The following is a 19,063-nucleotide window of genomic DNA, read 5'->3' as shown; positions in this document are numbered from 1 at the left end:
TGGTCGCACCACATGACTTTTTTTAAGGCCAGTGCCAATTAATCTTGAAAAACCCACTAAAATCACTTTCAAATTATAATATGAATTTTCAGGTACACAACATTCTGAATGTTTGAACTACTGCATTAGATATGCTTGTTTTTATTATTCTAAAATTGAGTTGTTGTAAATCCTTATACGTCATTGACCCATACATATATAATAGGCAAGTAATCAATTATATTTATGTACTTATATGAATACAAAAGGTGAAGCAGGGGGGAGAGAATAAAACTGTTAATATGCAGCTTGTCACAGCATGTCAGGTTGTTATTTAATCTTACGCGTCTGGTTTATTTACACCATGATTTAAGATGTTGTAAATGTTATCAGCTGACGCCCAAACGACCGAAAACCAGCAGAGCAGAAACCTTCCTTTTATTGGCTCTGACCTCTGATGTCAGTGTTACTTCCGTGTTCCGCTCACCTGTTACACCTGTGTCACAGCAAGGTGCGACTCCAGTTCTGCCGGTGCACCTGCTGCGCTTTCGTGCCATGACGGAGGAGCAAGTAACATGCGAGTTAGTGTGCTCATCACCAGTTCATCCAGAGGAGACTTCACACACCGCCAACCCCAAGGAGATGGATAGTGAGCAGCCTATTTTCTCCGTTTTAAGCGCGAGCGTCAAGCAGCAACAGGCGGGGGACACCAACACCACCACCAACACCACCAACACCACCACTACCACCACCTCACCGGCTGCGACCGCCTCCGATACCGAATCTGGCATCTTCTCCGGTGAATGTGAGCTCTGTGTGGAACATGAGTCTGAGCTGGACTGGTTCTGTGGTACCGAGCATAAACTAATCTGCTCCCACTGCGCCATCGTAGGGCCCTGCCGCGGACACACTGTGACCCCTCTGGCCACCAGAGTTACCGCAGTCAGGGTGAGTGTGTGTGTGTGTGTGTGTGTGTGTGTGTGTGTGTGTGTGTGTGTGTGTGTGTGTGTGTGTGTGTGTGTGTGTGTGTGTGTGGAGCAATTCAACTGCTGTTTGCTTTTTTATCTGAATGCATTCACTCAGCTGTAGCATAACATTTTAAACTTCGGGGATATTCTTCCTATATAGTAAATACTAGGTGGATAAAGTTATCTTTGCTGAGGATACTTGCTGGGTTAAAAATAGCCCAGGAAGGTTACTTTCATTTTTAAGAGTGGATTCGCTTTCTAACTTCTACTCGTCTTATAATTTGCTATTAAATTAGATTAACTTTATTGTCCAGAAGGAAATGTGTCTTGGGCTAAAAGTGCCAGGTGCAGCTGCACATATGGGTCAATGACGTATAAGGATTTACAACAACTCAATTTTAGAATAATAAAAACAAGCATATCTAATGCAGTAGTTCAAACATTCAGAATGTTGTGTACCTGAAAATTCATATTATAAATGTGAAAGTGATTTTAGTGGGTTTTTCAAGATTAATTGGCACTGGCCTTAAAACTTTATATTACTGAAAACTTGTAGAAAAAAAAAAGATGTGAAGCGTGTTAAGTAAATTAATTTATTTCAAGATGAATCATGGTCGCACCACATGACTTTTTTTTAAGGCCAGTGCCAATTAATCTTGAAAAACCCACTAAAATCACTTAATTTCAAATTTGTAATATGAATTTTCAGGTACACAACACTCTGAATGTTTGAACTACTGCATTAGATATGCTTGTCATTAACAGAATGTTAATGAAAGAAAGGAACAGAGTAAAAACAATAAAATGGATAAAACTATATGACAATTTATTATCTAGCATACTCTATAATCTAGTATTCTACTTATTCTATTCTTTAATGAGAGATTTTGCATAATAACATACATGAGTAAATGTGGGTTTTTCTATTTCAACTTGTCACTCTATTAAGTAAGGTAGCAGTTGGGAAGTGTCCTCCATGTAGTTCACATATATGACAGTGTAATAATTCAGTATGTGTACTTAATAACGCTTTCTTGGGTGTGACACGTTTTGCAAGTGCTTTTTTCCACACTGTTGACAGTCGTAAAGACAGGATTTACTTGTTGCACTTACAGCTGATGGTGTTCTGGTATCATTGTGTGTTTATTCAGTAACCACTCTGTGTGTGTGTGTGTGTGTGTGTGTGTGTGTGTGTGTGTGTGTGTGTGTGTGTGTGTGTGTGTGTGTGTGTTCACCAGAATCAACTAGTGGATGTGTGTGAGAAAATGCAGCTGCAGGCGCTGAGGATTGAAAGGTTTATCGAGCAGACACTGACTGCCAAAGAGCAAAAGCTTCAGGTGAGAGACACTTCTGATCTCCCACACTCACCAACATACTAATGATCACTGACACGCTGCCAGACCTTACACTTGGTACAACACTGTTTCACGTGTTTTGACACTTGAAGGCTTTGTATATGTGGATACTGAACACTGTAAAATGTCTATAAAGCAAAGAAAAGCAACAAAAGAGAAGCAAAATCTTCTCTATGTAATAAAAGGACACCTCATATATTCATTTAAAATGCATACAGTTATTTCCATTAATGTTCTATTATATTATTTAATCATAGACTGTATATAAAATGGACGTAACATCCGTGACGTCACCCATTGGTTTGTGGACTGCTGCTCGGAGGCCAATAGTATCGGATCTGAGCAGCACCATCTTGAATGCATACCCTGCTTTATCGTCACATATAAAATCAGGGAGGCCAAAATGTCCCAAATGAACATCATACTGCATTGAAGAAGGCTTTAAACTAGCGATTGAGACCATAAACACATTTTGAAAACGTTTACTGAGGTTAGAAATCAAGTGAGAAGTTGGTGAATTCTCCATTGACTTGTATAGAGACGGAAGTCCTTTTGACACCAAAACGTCGCCCCCTGGTGGCCTTTTGATAGAATGCAGTTTTAAGTTACTTCCGCGTTGGCCTCATTTCAGAGGACCGGAACTCCCCGCCTGTATTTAATGTGTGAATTAATAAAAAATATACTTAGGAGTACACTTCTTTTCAGTAGGTTCAGTAGGAGGTCGGTTTCACAGCCAGTGTAATCTTTATTTTCTACTCACTTCCTCTCGAACTTGATCTTTTTTTTTACCGTGAGCTCAATTTTTAAATGTATAAAAAAATGAATTACAGAAAGCTTCACTATGCTCAGTAACCAAATATAGCTTGAAATGATACTGGGTGTTTTTTTGTCTCACCTACTATGAAACAAAGTTAAAGTAAAAAAAAAAGAAAAGGCTCTTCATTCACTCTTTTTTTCTCCCTCTCTGAGCACACTCAGCGTCTAAATTGGTCAGTGGTGTAGGTCATGCATGCGTAGTTTTCTAGGTAACAAGTCACCACAGAGCAAATATAAAACAAACTTCTACTTGACACTGTTGAGGTTAAAAGTCTGGTCACTACCTAGCGTGTTTGTTTAGGGCCAGAAGTGGGAAATGTGTCACTGCTGACCTCACAAAGTGATTGTTTGGCACTAGAAGCATAAAAAAGGACACTACTATTTGACCCACATGTTGCCTAATGTTTGATTTTTGGGGAAGTGGAGCTAAAGAAAGTACATCAGCCTTCTCGACCAGGGGCTCTGACTTAATTGATTGTTATTCCTTAATTAATAACTTAATTGAAGTTATTGACTTGTTTATTTAAGGGTCAATAACGTATAAGGATTTGTCACATTTATATTTAAGGATTTACAACAAAATCAATTTTAGAATAATAAAAACAAGCATATCTAATGCAGTAGTTCAAACATTCAGAATGTTGTTTACCTGAAGATTCATATTATAAATTTGAAATTAAGTGATTTTAGTGGGTTTTTCAAGATTAATTGGCACTGGCCTTAAAAAAAGTCATGTGGTGCGACCATGATTCATCTTGAAATAAATACATTTACTTAACACGCTTCACATCTTTTTTTTTTTTTTTTTTTACAAGTTTTCAGTAATATAAAGTGTTTGGAAACAAAGTATTTGTGTTTTAAACTTGACGAAATGATGTATTGATTATTTTACTCTTCATCACGAGTCCTCCCAATATTTCTTCTTCTCTCCTGACTTTCCATGTTAGGTATCAGCAAGCAGAGCGAGGGAGCAGGTGCTTGCTCAGGTCAGCGCGGTACGTGAAGCTCTGGAGGAGGAGGAGCAGCGTCTCTTGGAGGAGGTGCAGAGGGAGGAGGAGCGGGTGGAGCAGTGTCTCCTCACCCAGAGAGCCCACTGGAGCCAAGCCATGACAAATCTGACGCAAACACGCTCACGCCTGGTGCACACGCTGACGCACACTCCAGACACACAGCTGGCGGTGAGAGACTGGGGACGTTTTTGCAGGAAGGGGTTCAAAGATCATTGTGGGAACATTTTCAGAGAACAGAGGAAGTTGTGCTCAAATAACAGCATCCTTATAATGATCATAAATTACTAAACTACTATTTCCAGGAGAGTAATCACTTCCTTTTTTCGTCTTTCAGATAAGTGCTCAGGAGATAGCTGAAAGGTAATCATTTATCACGTGCTTACTCAGGACATTCCAGAGAGGTACTGCCTCTTCTCCTTTTTCTAAATGTGTGTCTTTATATCAGAATTGAGGAGGGAGAGGGGATCGGGGAGCCCTGTGATACGGTCCAGCTCAACATGAACCCGGGCTGCGGTGACAGTAAGCTGCTGAGAGGACTGTGGGCCACCGCAGTGCTGCAGGGACCAAATGGTTAGTACATTTTTATCCAGACCCATACCGTGTTATTTTTATGTTTGTTATAATGCCTTAAAAACTATGAAAATGCAGAATATTTTTAAATTTAAAGCAGGGAGTGTAGAGAAATGCTTATTTTACATTCTGATGCATTTTATTACAAAACCAAGCCAAGCCTAGGCAAACCTGCTCCCCAACACAAAACAGCCTGAGAAAAAAAAGAGAACAAAAAAAAAGAGAACATTTGAAAAAGAAGGGTGAGGCTGTCTCTTCGTGAAAATGAAATGAAAGTGCTTGCTCATGGGGAAATGTTGGGTCTCTGTAAAGTAGAGAGTACAGTCTAGACCTGCTTTACATGAAAAGTGCCTTGAGAAAACTTCTGTTGTGATTCGGCGCATACAAATAAAATTGAATTGAGTACTAAATACAAGCAAAAGATTTAATCGGAGTGAAGAAATGTTTGTCTGCTTACAGTATTACATCAGTTTATGACCATCCTCTTCCTTCTTCCCACAGCTTATGGTTCATCTCATTTCAAGTTTGATGAGCGCACAGTGAGCCCTCTCCTGTCCCTCTCTGATGACCTTTGCACTTTGACTTTCCTCCACAAAAAGCCCCGCCAGTCCCCACCCTACGACCCCGCACGCTTTGACTCTTGGCCCAACGTTCTGGGTTCGCTGTCTATGTCCTCTGGTACCCACAACTGGGTGGTGGATGTAGGCCAGAGTGGTGCCTTTAAGGTCGGGGTCTGCTACGCCAGCCTGCAGCGCAAAGGCTCGGGGAACGAGGCCCGGCTGGGACACAACAGTCAGTCCTGGGTGCTGTCTCACTATGACGGGGAGTACTCCTTCTGCCACGAGGGGAAGAAGGAGTCCTTACGGGTTGTGAAGAGACCCCAGAAGGTCGGCCTGCTGCTCGACTGGCCGAGTCACACACTGCTGTTTTATGAGCCGGACTCCAGTGCCGTGCTGCACTCTGTCACGCATCACTTCTGCGCCCCTCTGCTGCCGGCGTGTGCCGTGACAGACCGCAGTATCACCATACTGCACTGACATACCTGATAGAGATAATTATGAGTTAATTATGCAGCCCATACATCAATGGAGAGAGTAGACAGGAGTCCAGGATGTCTTGCATTGAAAAGGTTTATTTACTTGATCAAGGAGAAATGAGCGAATGATCAATACACGTTATGTTCTGATGCTCCCTTCAATTCTGAAGTTTCTCTCCTCCGGGGATAGACTTTAAACCACACAGATAATGCCACAGGTTGAGCCATGCCCAAATATGGGCAGACCAACACATCTACAATATACAGAATGTAGTCTACTGGTCTATAGCCAAAACATTGCTTAGACGTCACTCAGGACCTTTGTCCTCCATCCAACACTATATCAAACCTCTGACTCCAGTTACCTTTACCCCATTCAGGGAAACAGTCAAAGACATATCTGACCTTGGTTGCTATAGCAACACTATCAGAACGCCTCCTGTTTTCCCCAAAAGGAGCAGACTCACTGCTCACCACTATCTCAAGGGGAGACAGTGTCTAAACCCAATATTTGGTGTGGCCTTGCTATGACCACAAAGCCTAGTTTGATCCAGTGCACATTAGTTATGGAAAATTCCCTAACAATACCAACCTTTCTGCCAAAACTATGAATGAGCTCGAACATGTGAAGAAATGCCAAGAAGAGATGACTTTCTCTACTGTAAATATGATCAGCAGTTTAAGATCCTCAATCTGTGCAACAATGAAACTCTGGCTTTTTCAAGGCATTCATTTTTATGTATTTTACTTGCTGTGATTCTTTTTTTTTTTTACTGTTTTAAATGACTAATTCTTTATCTGTTGATCATATTTATACAGCAGTGCTATGCCAACAACTATAGTGACAGATGATGATTGTTGTTTGATAAAGTTTCACTATTTGTTTTTAATATGATTGTTTTTATCACCAGTTTCACCTTTCTAAGGAAATATATAAAATAATGAAACTGGTTGATTCACTTATAAATTTGACAAAGAAACTCATTCTGTTTTATTTCCTTAGTAAAAGTATTATTGCAATTTGTACAGCTTTATTTTCTGACTCTATAGTTCTGACATTTCCATGAAAACACAAGGTTTTGTTTTGTAATATCATTTACCATGGGCGCCTGCTTATGTTTTAAAATGGGGGCACCAACTTGAAATGAAGTGTAATTGACCTGGGGGTCCTTGCCCAGGAAAAAGTTGTAATTTGAAAAAATATTTCCTGCATTTCTACACCACCTAGCCTCCTGGATTAAGTAGTTTTTGCATCAAGAACAGTTTATAATTGGGTGGATCAGGACAGGAAATGATTATCAGAAGAATGGCTATTTCATATTTGAAATTATATCTCTAAAAGCATTAAGTAACATAAATGGTAGTACTATCTCAGCGTGGTACCTTCAAGGACAAACAATTGCTTTATAAATGAAATAGCCTTACAACACATCACAATGTGATCTGCACAAATGTCCCAAATGAACATCATACTGCATTGAAGAAGGCTTTAAACTAGCGATTGAGACCATAAACACATTTTGAAAACGTTTACTGAGGTTAGAAATCAAGTGAGAAGTTGGTGAATTCTCCATTGACTTGTATAGAGACGGAAGTCCTTTTGACACCAAAACGGTCGCCCCCTGGTGGCCTTGTGATAGAATGCAGTTTTAAATTACTTCCGCGTTGGCCTTATTTCAGAGGACCGGAGCTCCCCGCCTAAACCCAACACAGATCCCCACTGTCTCACTACAGCTGAAAAACATAAAAACCTTCCTGGATGCACTAATCTTACCTTATCAGGAGGGATTCCCACCTGATGATGTTTTGACCGGCCCTAACTGCTCTACTGTTCTGCTATCTCTACTGTAGATGAGATTATATACGAGTTTCAGCATATGCTCTTACTGTAACTACACTGTGTGTGCATATAAAGCTAGTTGAGCAACTGAGGGTTGCTATTTTCATACTCACAAGTTTGCTTTCAAAGTCTAATAACTGCAACAAAGTACAAATGCTTTGGATGAATGAAATGGCCTCACACAACAATCTAATTCATAGGTTCTTGTGGCGGCTATGCTCAATAGCACCACTAGATGACGCAGTTGTAATGTTATAAAGGGGGGGATCTATATTTATATGCAGCCATTCAGAGATGATTCCTCATGGAGTTCAAGCGCCAAAGAATTTGTCATTACTAAGATTTTGTTCATTACATATTTACAATAAATATCTTTCTATTTACTTGTCTCTCCTGATTGAAATACTTTAAGATGCAATTGAAAACATGGAGAAAGCAAAGCAAATGTGTCATCAGTCAAGTCCGCCTTGGTTGCCGTAGCTCCACCCTCAGAGGTCTTTGGCTGAAGATAACAGATAACGATGACAGCAAGTGGAAACTCACAGCTTTGTAATGTATCTGTGGGTGTTGTCACATATCTGTCCATTACTTTATAGTTGCATCATTTCAACCAAAATATTCTCCTTAAAAAAATCATATCTAAAGCACGCTGTCGTCATAGCCTTCAGTTTCCTTTAGCAGTTCTGAGAAAAGTGGTGTGATAAAGGATACTGAATTGTTAGTAAGCCTACTGATTATTTTGTTTGGGTTTCTCAACACAGAAAAAGAAATGTCTCTGATTTATGTGACCTGCAAAGTATCCTGTGTTTTTGTCAATGCACATTATTTTAAACCCTTGTATAAGTACTTCCTGTTGCCAATTGTACGCTCTGTTTTTCACTATTGAAGGTATTATTACTTTTTTTAATATACTTTTTTTGTTCACTGGAACATTTTATTGTTTTTTATAAGTGTGACAGCACTTTTCATTCATTGCACTTTAATCAGCAGTTAGGCTAGTGGTTTTGAAATGGCTGCTGTCCATAAGATGTCTCTGCAGCAAACTAGCCATGTCGAACCCTTCCTCCTGCCTGTGGGCCACACCTCCTAATTTACATACAGCCAAATGTCAAATGTCAAATGTCAAATAGAAAATTGCAGTTAATCAAACCTGTAACTGTCTTTCAAATGACTTGCAACACTTTTATTCACAGCATTTAAAATTGCTCCTTTTATTTCATTAGGAAAATGGGAAAGTGGCCTGAAGGTTAAAGAAGCAGGGGATAAATGTGCAAGAAGCAGAAATGAACACCTCTGCTTCATCACAGATGTTAATGGATACAACCAGTAGAGGGCAGCAAAGTCAATAAAGCCACAACCAATGTTAGAGACAACCATGTTCCCCTTGATGCATCAAATCAATATATAAGAGATGAAATGCCACTCCAGGACCACGGACAGCTACAGGGATGGACCACACTAAAACTGAGCACATATGATATAAGGGTCAATGACGTATAAGGATTTACAACAACTCAATTTTAAAATAATAAAAACAAGCATATCTAATGCAGTAGTTCAAACATTCAGGATGTTGTGTACCTGAAAATTCATATTATAAATGTGAAAGTGATTTTAGTGGGTTTTTCAAGATTAATTGGCACTGGCCTTAAAAAAAAGTCATGTGGTGCGACCATGATTCATCTTGAAATAAATTAATTTACTTAACACGCTTCACATCTTTTTTTACAAGTTTTCAGTAATATAAATTGTTTGGAAACAAAGTATTTGCTTTTTTTAAAAATGTTTTGTAAATGATGATCTTTTATTTATATAAGATATTTCAAGATGAATCATGGTCGCACCACATGACTTTTTTTAAGGCGTCATTGACCTATAAGCCAAAAGGTATTTACACCAATAAGAGACAGACTGGATACGCTCACATTTAATGTCAGACATAACCAGAGTTGAGAACGTTACTTTTGAAATGTAATAGATTACAAATAACTAGTTAACCTATTTAAAATGTAGTAAGTAATGTAACTATTTCAATTACTTAATCAAAGTAATGTAACTTATTTCATTTGATTACTGGTATAAGTGTTCCCATTAAGCCCACCAAAATCTAAATTCAGGTGTTTTTCATGATTACTGACATGATTTATAAGAGACCTTTTCTTATAAAGCAAGATTTATCTCTCATTTGAATAAATAAATAGAATAAAGATGTGAGAAAAGTTGATTTCAAGTATTAAAAACAGCAATATATGTATTCAGTAACATGTTAAATATTAAAAAATGAGGCTAAACCCTCCTGAGCAAAATCTTAATGGTCCGACTTCAGATGTAACCCTCTCTCCCCAACACTGAACATGAGTTAGCGTAAGGAAACTTAAAGTGATAGTAACTCATCGTGAGAGAGAAGCGATAACGGATGTAAAGTATGAGAACCAGGAACTATGCTGTGAGATAAGAAGATAAGATGAAAGAGAAGCCGGATAAGTGACTCATTACAGGTTTTGTTTCAACTGTTAATGAATCATAAACTAGTTTGCAGCCCTGAGGAAAAACAATGTGTTATCATTGTTCCAGTTATTAAACCTACCACCCTTGAAACATGACGAAACATCAGGGTGGATGACTGTTTGATTATCAAGGTGGATAACACTGGATGTGGTAATTCCACGTAAGCAATAGGTGGTGTAATGTTGTAACAGCTTAGTCATGCTAACTGTAACTCTTTTTCAACACTGGAAATGTAATAGTTCAAGGTTTGTACTACTCTATTTAAGGCAGGGGTGTCATTGTGCATTGTGTCAAAAGCAGTGTGATTACATTGAGACTGTTGGTGACTCTATTTTCTTAAAGAAATGTTTGAAAAAATGTCCATGTCTCATACATCCCAACAGTGTGCACAATTCAACTTCCTTTCTTTGTCAAAGGAAGGGCATCATTCATGTTAAGTTTGACTCATTAAGACAACAGACACAGCTCCACTTTATTGACTTTGGAACCTACCATCTGCTTCTTTCCCATCTTTTAGTGTTAGTACAGTTTCAGCTACAGGTGCAACATTTCTACTATTTCTTAATAAGGTGACAGTTGTACTAAAATAGAAAAACAATTACATAAATACCAAATATTGGCATAAATATAATAATATTGGACCGAAATTACTTTTTGACACTGACTAGAGGTCAGGCGGGGAGTTCTGGTCCTCTGAAATGATGCAAACGCGGAAGTAACTTAAAACTGCATTCTATCAAAAGGCCACCAGGGGGCGACCGTTTTGGTGTCAAAAGGACTTCCATCTCTATACAAGTCAATGGAGAATTCACCAACTTCTCACTTGATTTCTAACCTCAGTAAACGTTTTCAAAATGTGTTTATGGTCTCAATCGCTAGTTTAAAGCCTTCTTCAATGCAGTATGATGTTCATTTGGGACATTTTGGCCTACCTGATTTTATATGTGACGATAAAGCAGGGTATGCATTAGGGCGTGGCTACGTCGTGATTGACAGGTTGATTGGTTCACAGGTTCAGGAGGGCGCCTCATTCTCCTCCTGATGCCCATATAAGTAGAATCCCTGTTTTTATTTTTCCCAGCATGCACCGGAAATGTTCAAGATGGCGCTGCTCAGATCCGAAACTATTCGCTTCCAAGTAGCAGTCCACAAACCAATGGGTGACGTCACGGATGTTACGTCCATTTTATATACAGTCTATGCTAGAGGTGATATTTCCAATTACAGACAATTCAGTTTTTCAAATGTTCTGTTTTTTTATTATTGTCCTCAGTACAAACACAGACATCTGTCACATGGCCTTTTGAACCAGACCTGCTGTCTTGCAGGCCTCGGAGGGTCGTAAAAACTTAAGCATTTCATCAGATGAAATCTGACAATTAATCAGGAAGCCACTCCCCAATGTTTCACAAGTGTCAAATTTCCTGACTCCCTCAGCAGTTAACTTAAGTTTCATTCTCAAAAAAATTCCATTGTGTCGCACTTCAAATATTTCTTGTTTGTCAGCTAAAGTCTTTTTTTGCAGTGATTCCTGAAACCTGGATCTTCTTTGGGTCTCTTTCTCAGGTGCTCATCTTGTTGGTTGCACTGAGTATGAGTGGCGGAGGCTCGATGTTGAGCTCCTGTCTAAGATCCTCAAGTCTCTGATCCCATCGCCTCTCATAAAAGATGCTGAGGACGCAGCGAGCATGCCGACCATTCTGTAGTGCCCAAGGGCCCAAGGATGTGAACAGTGACTGTAAACGGCTAGGAAAAGGTGGAAAGGGACATTGTGAACATGATTAAACAATGAGAAGGAAACTGGCAATTTCCCCATAAGGGAACAGTTACTGTATGAGGAAGGATCAGTAATTCACAGCTGAAGAAACTGGCATTGTTACTCATAACAGCAGCACTGATTCACAGTTCTAGGTGTTTCCATTGATGTCAACACACAGGTGAGAACTGAAAAGGATAATGGTCATACATTTGCCATTTTTACTCTGAAATGCTTGGTGGAAGGTGTGTGAGCCTCTACGAGCTAAAGCTGGAGCGCACTTAAAGACATTCTTCTGTGTCATGGCAGCATTTTCTTCTGTTGCCAGTATTTTTCTTTGGTTGATTATGGACTATAATCATTTTATTTTGACTTACTGATCAGCTGCAAACTACCTTAACTACCCACACACGTTGGATCTGTCGCACCACACACTAGAGCTTGGCAAAAGCCTAAAAGGAATATTTAAAATATCTTTGAAGTAATTTGTTGCTGATACAAATTCGGGCATTCTGCATTGTTGTAGGTGCTTGGGGGTAATGCTTTTTAATGGTCATTTAGTCATTTAAAGCCCATGTAGTCTGAGAGGTGAAACTCAGGATATAGTAATCCCAGATAATTAGTTGATTAATCAATTATTCATTGAATCTTAGTAACCAAGTTATTGTTTAAGTTGCTTTTGGAACAAAAAGTGCAAAAACTTTCCTGACTTAAAGGATAATAATTACCAGTTTCTTGGTATTACACATTATTTTGGACAAAATAACTATATGGTAATGTTAAAGTATTTACTGATAATGTCAGGGGAATAATGACTCAAGCTGCAGAAAAATCATTACTAAAAAATATTAGTTATTTGCAGCCCTAAAGCACTCAGTACTGCTCTTTACTGTGAGCACATATGATATAAATACGATAAGTGCATCAGAGCTCCTTTCAATTGGATTATGTCAGTAAATGGATGCTGTTGCCGGTGAGCCCCTCATACTGCAACTTGTACCTCTTATGATCCTGCAGCAGAGCTTACTAAATGTCTCAGTACCAGGCTGCTGCTGTAAAATGTGCGCTGTGATAAAAATGTAGCGCAGATTGTACCTTGCATTTAGCCGAAGTGGCCCCAACACAGCTCCAAGAGCACACATGGGAAGCCCCATCTGAGCAGCTTCGAACCATTTCACAGCCACCTCACCTTGAAAGCAACAGAATGAGACAGACAGAAATTAGATTTAAGTGTATTCAAGATGAAAGATGAAAGAATGACAAATCAGTCAACTGTTCTGGGTGAAAACCTGAATGCAGAAAACTCTGTTTCTCTTTCAGTTAGTTCAGTATAAACATTTTAAAGAAAAGTGCTTTGGAAGAAGGAACTTTGTAAAGACAGCTGACAGAGAGAGACTAATATTAAGCCTATAGCCTTTTCATTATAATGTCGATGGACATAAATTGAGTTCTTTTGCCTTAATAATGATACAATAATACACAAAAATGGTTGGATTGGGAACCCATATATGCATAATGTCTCCACGTTGCATTGAGTGTTGCTTGTGAAATGACCAGAGCTCAGCTAGTGTTGCCTTTTAAAGATCGTCGAGGATTCCCTGGAAAATTGGCTTCTTTTCCCGGCATTTAAAATGTCTTATTTTCGGGAAAAATATGAATCCCTAGTGCGCATGCGTTACCAAGTGTACCGTGCCTAAGCACACCTCTTCCAACCGTACCGTACCAGGGAAGTGTACCGTACTCAAGCTCGGTACACTTGCACTCACACTAGCCTAATAATCCGGATTTTAGGGGGCAAACGTGCTTCGGCCCGGTACGATTGCCTAGTGTGATTACGCCCTAATAGAGACACAATTAAGTTCTGAAGTGAATTTAATCACTAATTATTCTTGATGAGACTTAGCAATATCATTTATAAAACACTACACAATGTCAAAACTGCCTGGCTACCAAAACGTTGAGAGAAGTTCCTTTAAATAATAATAATAATGATAAACAAACAATTTAACATGCAAGATTTGTGGAGGACAATAATTCTGGGTGGCTTTTTTTAAATGATGTGAAGCCTGACTCACCTAACATGTTGGTGGGCATGCCCAGTAACGTGTGCAACAAGTCATGGACCTCTCTGTATCGCTGCATGACGTAAGCTAGCTCCTCGTTGTCAACAAACTTCACATCTGCCCTCGTGTCAGGGGTCACATGCTGAGAATCAATTTAAGAAAACATGATAGTGAGCCTAAATCTCAAATTTAAATTGAGTAATAAATTTAGGTTTTATAATGTTTTCCAGCCCATCGAGCAGCACTCACATTGTCCTCCAGAAAACGGAGGTATTCTCTCCCAAAAGAGCCATCAGGTAATGAGGCCATCTTTGTCAGATCAAGTGTAGACAGACGGATTCTGGGCCTTTCTCTGCAATAACAGATCAGTTAATTAGCATGAAGCACAATGGAGGAAATGTAATTTAAATCAATTAAATCAGAAAGCTATAGAACAGAGGTGTCAAACTCATTTTCATTCAAGGGCCACATACAGACCAATTTGATCTCATGTGGGACGGAAAATGAAGGAATGAAGGAAGGAAGGAAAAGAAGAGAGGAGGGAAGATGGAAGGAAGAAAGGGGGGAAGGACAGATTGAAGGAAGGAAGGACAGATGGAAGGAGGGACGGATGAAATGGAGGAAGGAAAGATGGAAGGAAGAAAGTAAGGGAGCAAGGACAGATGGAAGGAAGGGAGAAAGGAAGAGAAGACAAGAAGGAAGGAAGGAAGGAAGGAAGGAAGGAAGGAAGGAAGGAAGGAAGGAAGGAAGGAAGGAAGGAAGGAAGGAAGGAAGGAAGGAAGGAAGGAAAAGAAGACAGGAAAGAAGGAAGGACGGACAGATGGAAGGAAAGAGGGAAGGAAGGAAAAGAACACAGGAAGGACAGTGGGCCGGATTGGACTCCTCAGCGGGCCGGTTCTGGAAGGAAGGAAGGAAGGAGGGAATGAAGGAAAGATGGAAGGAAGGAAGGAAGGAAGGAAGGAAGGAAGGAAGGAAGGAAGGAAGGAAATATGGGGAGGAAGGAAAGACGGAAGGAAAGATGGAAGACGGGAAGGAAGGAAAGATGGAAGGAAGGAAGGAAGGAAAGATGGAAAGATGGAAGGAGGAAGGAAAGATCGAAGGAAAGAAGGAAGGAAGGACAACGGGCCGGTTCTGGCCCGCGGGCCGCATGTTTGACACCCCTGCTATAGAATAACATTATAGTGGCTCACGTTAGGATAGTGTAACCTTCGGGGTCGTTTTTCATCCTGTCCCTGAGATTTATCAACGCTAGGTGTCCTGTCGTCTCTCCGAGCACTGCAACCATGTCTGTAAAGAGTTTCATGGATTAAGTTGGCAGAGACGGACCTGAGGGATCGGGAGGGGGGGGGGGGGTGATGAAGGAGGTCAGCAAGGTAGAGGGGGGGGGGGGTAAGTTGTTGAGGGCCTTGTAGGTGGTGAGAAGGATTTTGAAGTTGATTCAGTGTTTAATTGTGTTGTTGTCTGTGCTTTCTCATCTCACAGGTAATCTGGGCCTGTAGACGTCCGGATGACAGATTCCAGTCCCGGACCTTCAATGTTTATTTTCAATGTGCTTCTCTCTCTCTCCTATTCTTGCTCTCACTCCTCCTCTCTCTCTCTCCTCTCCTTCCTCTCTCTCCTCCCTCTCTCTCTCTCCTCTCCTTCCTCTCTCACCTCTCCTCTCTCTCTCCTATCCTTCCTCTCTCTTCTCTCTCTCTCCTCTCCTTCCTCTCTCCTCTCCTTCCTCTCTCTCCTATTCTTCCTCTCTCCTCTCTCTCTCCTCTCCTTCCTCTCTCTCCTCTCGTTCCTCTCTCCTCTCCTTCCTCTCTCTCCTATCCTTCCTCTCTCCTATCCTTCCTCTCTCTCCTCTCCTCTCTCTCTCCTCTCTCTCCTCTCGTTCCTCTCTCCTCTCCTTCCTCTCTCTCCTCTCCTCTCTCTCTCCTCTCCTTCCTCTCTCTCTCCTCTCCTTCCTCTCTCTCCTTCCTCTCTCTCCTCTCTACCCCAACCAGTCGAGGCAGATGTTCTCCCACTTTGAGTCTGGTTCTGGTTCTGAGGTTTCTTCCTGTTAAAAGGGAGTTTTAAGTGCTGCTCATGTGTGAATGTTGGGTCTCTTTAAAATTAAAACCTGAAGAGTTCGGTTTAGAACCTGCTCTACGTGTAAAGTGCCTTGAGATAACTTTGTTGTGATTTGGCGCTATACAAATAAAGATTGATTGAAGTTGACGGAGGACAGGTGTGATGTGTTCTCTGGAGCGGGTACCGGTGAGGAGGCGTGTTAGTGCTCTCTTCCTCCATGAAAGTTTCAGGGTGGCGAACATATGGTCACATTTTCTATTCATCTTCTCATTTCTGCATGCAACTGTGATCTCCAGAGAATAAAAGCTTGAGGATGACTGACTCTACTTGAATTATACATTCAAAGGAACCTCAGGTACAGTCCCTGTTGGTATCATTTTTCTGAAACAGGAACCTTTCTTTGAATTTCTTAAGAACTTCTGGACACATATCAAGACTGCAGGTTTTCTGATATGAGACGAAGGTTTCATCAATTTAAATGTTGTAAGATTACGCGATAGGTGAAGATAAAAATGGACAATAATGTGTCAATGTTCTTAATATTGGAGCACATTTTAAAACATAAAATTAAGACATATTTAGTATAATAAAACAGACAAAAAAGAAGCAGTGAGTCAACTAGGATTCAGCTTCATATTAAGGCTGGAGAGAGAAATCTGAAATATAATCTCACAGCCATTCAAATTTCAAACCAATTTCAAGTCATGTGGTGCGACCATGATTCATCTTGAAATAAATTAATTTACTTAACACGCTTCACATCTTTTTTTTATTTTTATTTTTTTTACAAGTTTTCAGTAATATAAAGTGTTTGGAAACAAAGTATTTGCATTTTTTTTTATGTTTATAAATGATGATCTTTTATTTATATAAGATATTTCAAGATGAATCATGGTCGCACCACATGACTTTTTTAAGGCCAGTGCCAATTAATCTAGAAAAACCCACTAAAATCACTTTCACATTTATAATATGAATTTTCAGGTACACCACATTCTGAATGTTTGAACTACTGCATTAGATATGCTTGTTTTTATTATTCTAACATTGAGTTGTTGTAAATCCTTATACGTCTTTGACCCTCATGTTATACAGCTGAACTAATCTTAAAGGTTCCTTTTTGAAATTGGAAATAGCAGCTTGACTAAAAACTCAATTTGGCTCAAAGCTCAGGAAAAACAAAAACAATGTTGATTTTCATTTTAAATCTGACTGAATGACTTCATCTTTGCAATATATGATGATGATGAGTCACTACAGCTGGGGCCGGGGGGGGGGGGGGGGGGTTCCAGTGAGACACATATGATGAGAACAGAATGGCACAAAAAATAAAGAATGACAAAGACTGTAGTCATATAGCCACATGTGTGAGTCTCACCATGCCTGTAGGGGTTCTGCAATGCAGCCACGCCGGACCCGACAGCCAGCAAGGCTTTCTGGATGGATGTGGTGGGGATGTGTCCGGGATACAACCCTTCATAGTGACTGTCTGTAAAGTCACTGTGAAGCTTTTGGACACACACTGCAGAGACAAGGGTGCAGCAGCAACTTCAGAAACATTTATCCTATTGGGCCAAGACTAATAATAATGCACTTTATTGTTGTTTATTTACCTCATATGGGTCAGTGACAAATAAGCGTCAATTCAAAAATATCTTAAAAATTGTCTTAAAAGCAGCATCAGGTTTGTTTAAATGTATATTTTCTATTTTTGTTGGTTTTATATCATTTGAAATGACATTTGCACCATTTTTTTTTTACCAAAAGACCGAATTCTCCTGAAAAATGTCAAATGGTGTAACCACAAAAGAATGATAAATATTAAATATTTAAGTGTATTATTTGGTACAAAGTTTTTAAGGTTACACCACTGAGACATTTTTTGCCATAATCAGTTATTCATACATTTATTTTCATCTTTCAACCACTTTAAAATTTGACTAAACCACACAAACACAAAAAAAACGTCATTGACCCATATAACAATAACACATCAACAGCATAATAATAATAATAATAAATTAATATTATTATTAATTAGAATATAACAAAGCGTGCATATCCTGAGAGTTAGAGGTCACAGTGAAAACAGACTTTCAGATGTCAGTGTAGAGTAAATGGAGAAAAAGGTGAATACTTAAAATTACTGATTAATTACTGTTACTCTATATAAAATAACATAAAACTAACTAATTTCAGTAGCAATAGATGGTCGCATCCATCTCTCCGCCTCAGAAATGGACTATTTCTATAGTGCTTGTCCTGCAAAGACGACACTATCTGACTAATTTGCTAATTACCGTTAATAACGCTGTAAAATAATAATAATAATCTCATTTAATTCTGTCTAAAATAAAGCTGATGAGTGTCTCCTGCAAGTGTCCTCTAACACATTAACGTTATGTCAGCAACTAGACTCCCGATATTCATTAATGTCTATCTGCATTAAAACAGTTAATTTACCAATAGATTTATTAAAACTTAGTGGTAGCTTTCCATTACCACAAATAGCACAGACCATACATGCGGTGCTCATACCTTTAGAAGTCAAAATACGTCGGTGTCGGTGATTAAACCGATGAAAACGCTTCACTATGCGTAGCAACATTTTTTACACAAATGCGCATGCGCAGTTATAGAGGTGCGATTTGATTTAGACACCGGATGCGCCCAAACGAGCCAGTTGAGTCAGTGTATCCTATTTAACCCGAGTGGTGCATAGACCCCGCCCCTCGCAAATGCCTTGACTCACAAAATCAACCACAAGAATCAGATTTCTGAAAAATGTAAAGGTTGAGTTGCCCTTCAGTTTCATTTTCTGTCTAAGGGGCAGAAACTCAAGCAAGAAGCCAAGGTTAGTTATACAGGAAATAAATAAATAAGAAGATAAGCGAATTAGGTGGTAAGCTAACTGAGTCGCTGAACACATAATAATTGTAAAAACTCTGCCTAACTTGTAGCCTGTAAGCTAACGCTAGCTGCAGAAAGTTGTGTGACGTTAGCAACCCATTACGATAAAACAATGCGTAGGTTTGATATCAGAAGTTATTTGGTAGACATGACAGCTCCAAAAAAAAGATGAGTGATAAAAGAAATGAGCTTCTGGG

At 39.5% G+C, this 19,063-nt stretch overlaps 2 protein-coding genes across 2 annotated transcripts; one reads left to right on the top strand and one right to left on the bottom strand.

The window, feature by feature from the left end:
* The first annotated feature begins 436 nt into the window (after positions 1 to 436).
* On the top strand, positions 437 to 5,847 carry bspry (B-box and SPRY domain containing). The gene is given in 7 exon segments (XM_062434332.1): positions 437 to 503; positions 506 to 927; positions 2,186 to 2,284; positions 4,066 to 4,296; positions 4,463 to 4,488; positions 4,574 to 4,698; positions 5,200 to 5,847. Coding segments are annotated over 7 exon segments (1,506 nt in total). The 3' UTR covers positions 5,736 to 5,847.
* Positions 5,848 to 11,341: 5,494 nt separating this feature from the next.
* On the bottom strand, positions 11,342 to 18,564 carry coq4 (coenzyme Q4 homolog (S. cerevisiae)). Its single transcript, XM_062435149.1, has 7 exons — positions 18,495 to 18,564; positions 17,335 to 17,478; positions 15,092 to 15,188; positions 14,151 to 14,253; positions 13,914 to 14,043; positions 12,934 to 13,027; positions 11,342 to 11,828 (listed from the first exon to the last, which is right to left on the bottom strand). Exons 1-7 carry the CDS (start codon positions 18,562 to 18,564, stop codon positions 11,645 to 11,647), a joined length of 822 nt encoding a protein of 273 aa, XP_062291133.1. The 3' UTR covers positions 11,342 to 11,644.
* Positions 18,565 to 19,063: the final 499 nt, after the last annotated feature.

Source organism: Scomber scombrus, chromosome 15 (assembly GCF_963691925.1).
Source record: "Scomber scombrus chromosome 15, fScoSco1.1, whole genome shotgun sequence".
Lineage (NCBI taxonomy): Eukaryota > Metazoa > Chordata > Actinopteri > Scombriformes > Scombridae > Scomber > Scomber scombrus.
This window is presented reverse-complemented; position numbering and strand designations above follow the sequence as displayed.

What these genes read in the sequence shown, in the direction of transcription:
- coq4 (XM_062435149.1), bottom strand. Translation starts at nt 18,564, where the DNA reads ATGTTGCTACGCATAGTGAAGCGTTTTCATCGGTTTAATCACCGACAC. An exon ending in GCAGAACCCCTACAGGCATG is followed by an intron (nt 15,189 to 17,334) that starts GTGAGACTCACA and finishes AACTCTTTACAG; the next exon opens with ACATGGTTGCAGTGCTCGGA. An exon ending in CATGCCCACCAACATGTTAG is followed by an intron (nt 13,028 to 13,913) that starts GTGAGTCAGGCT and finishes GTTGCTTTCAAG; the next exon opens with GTGAGGTGGCTGTGAAATGG.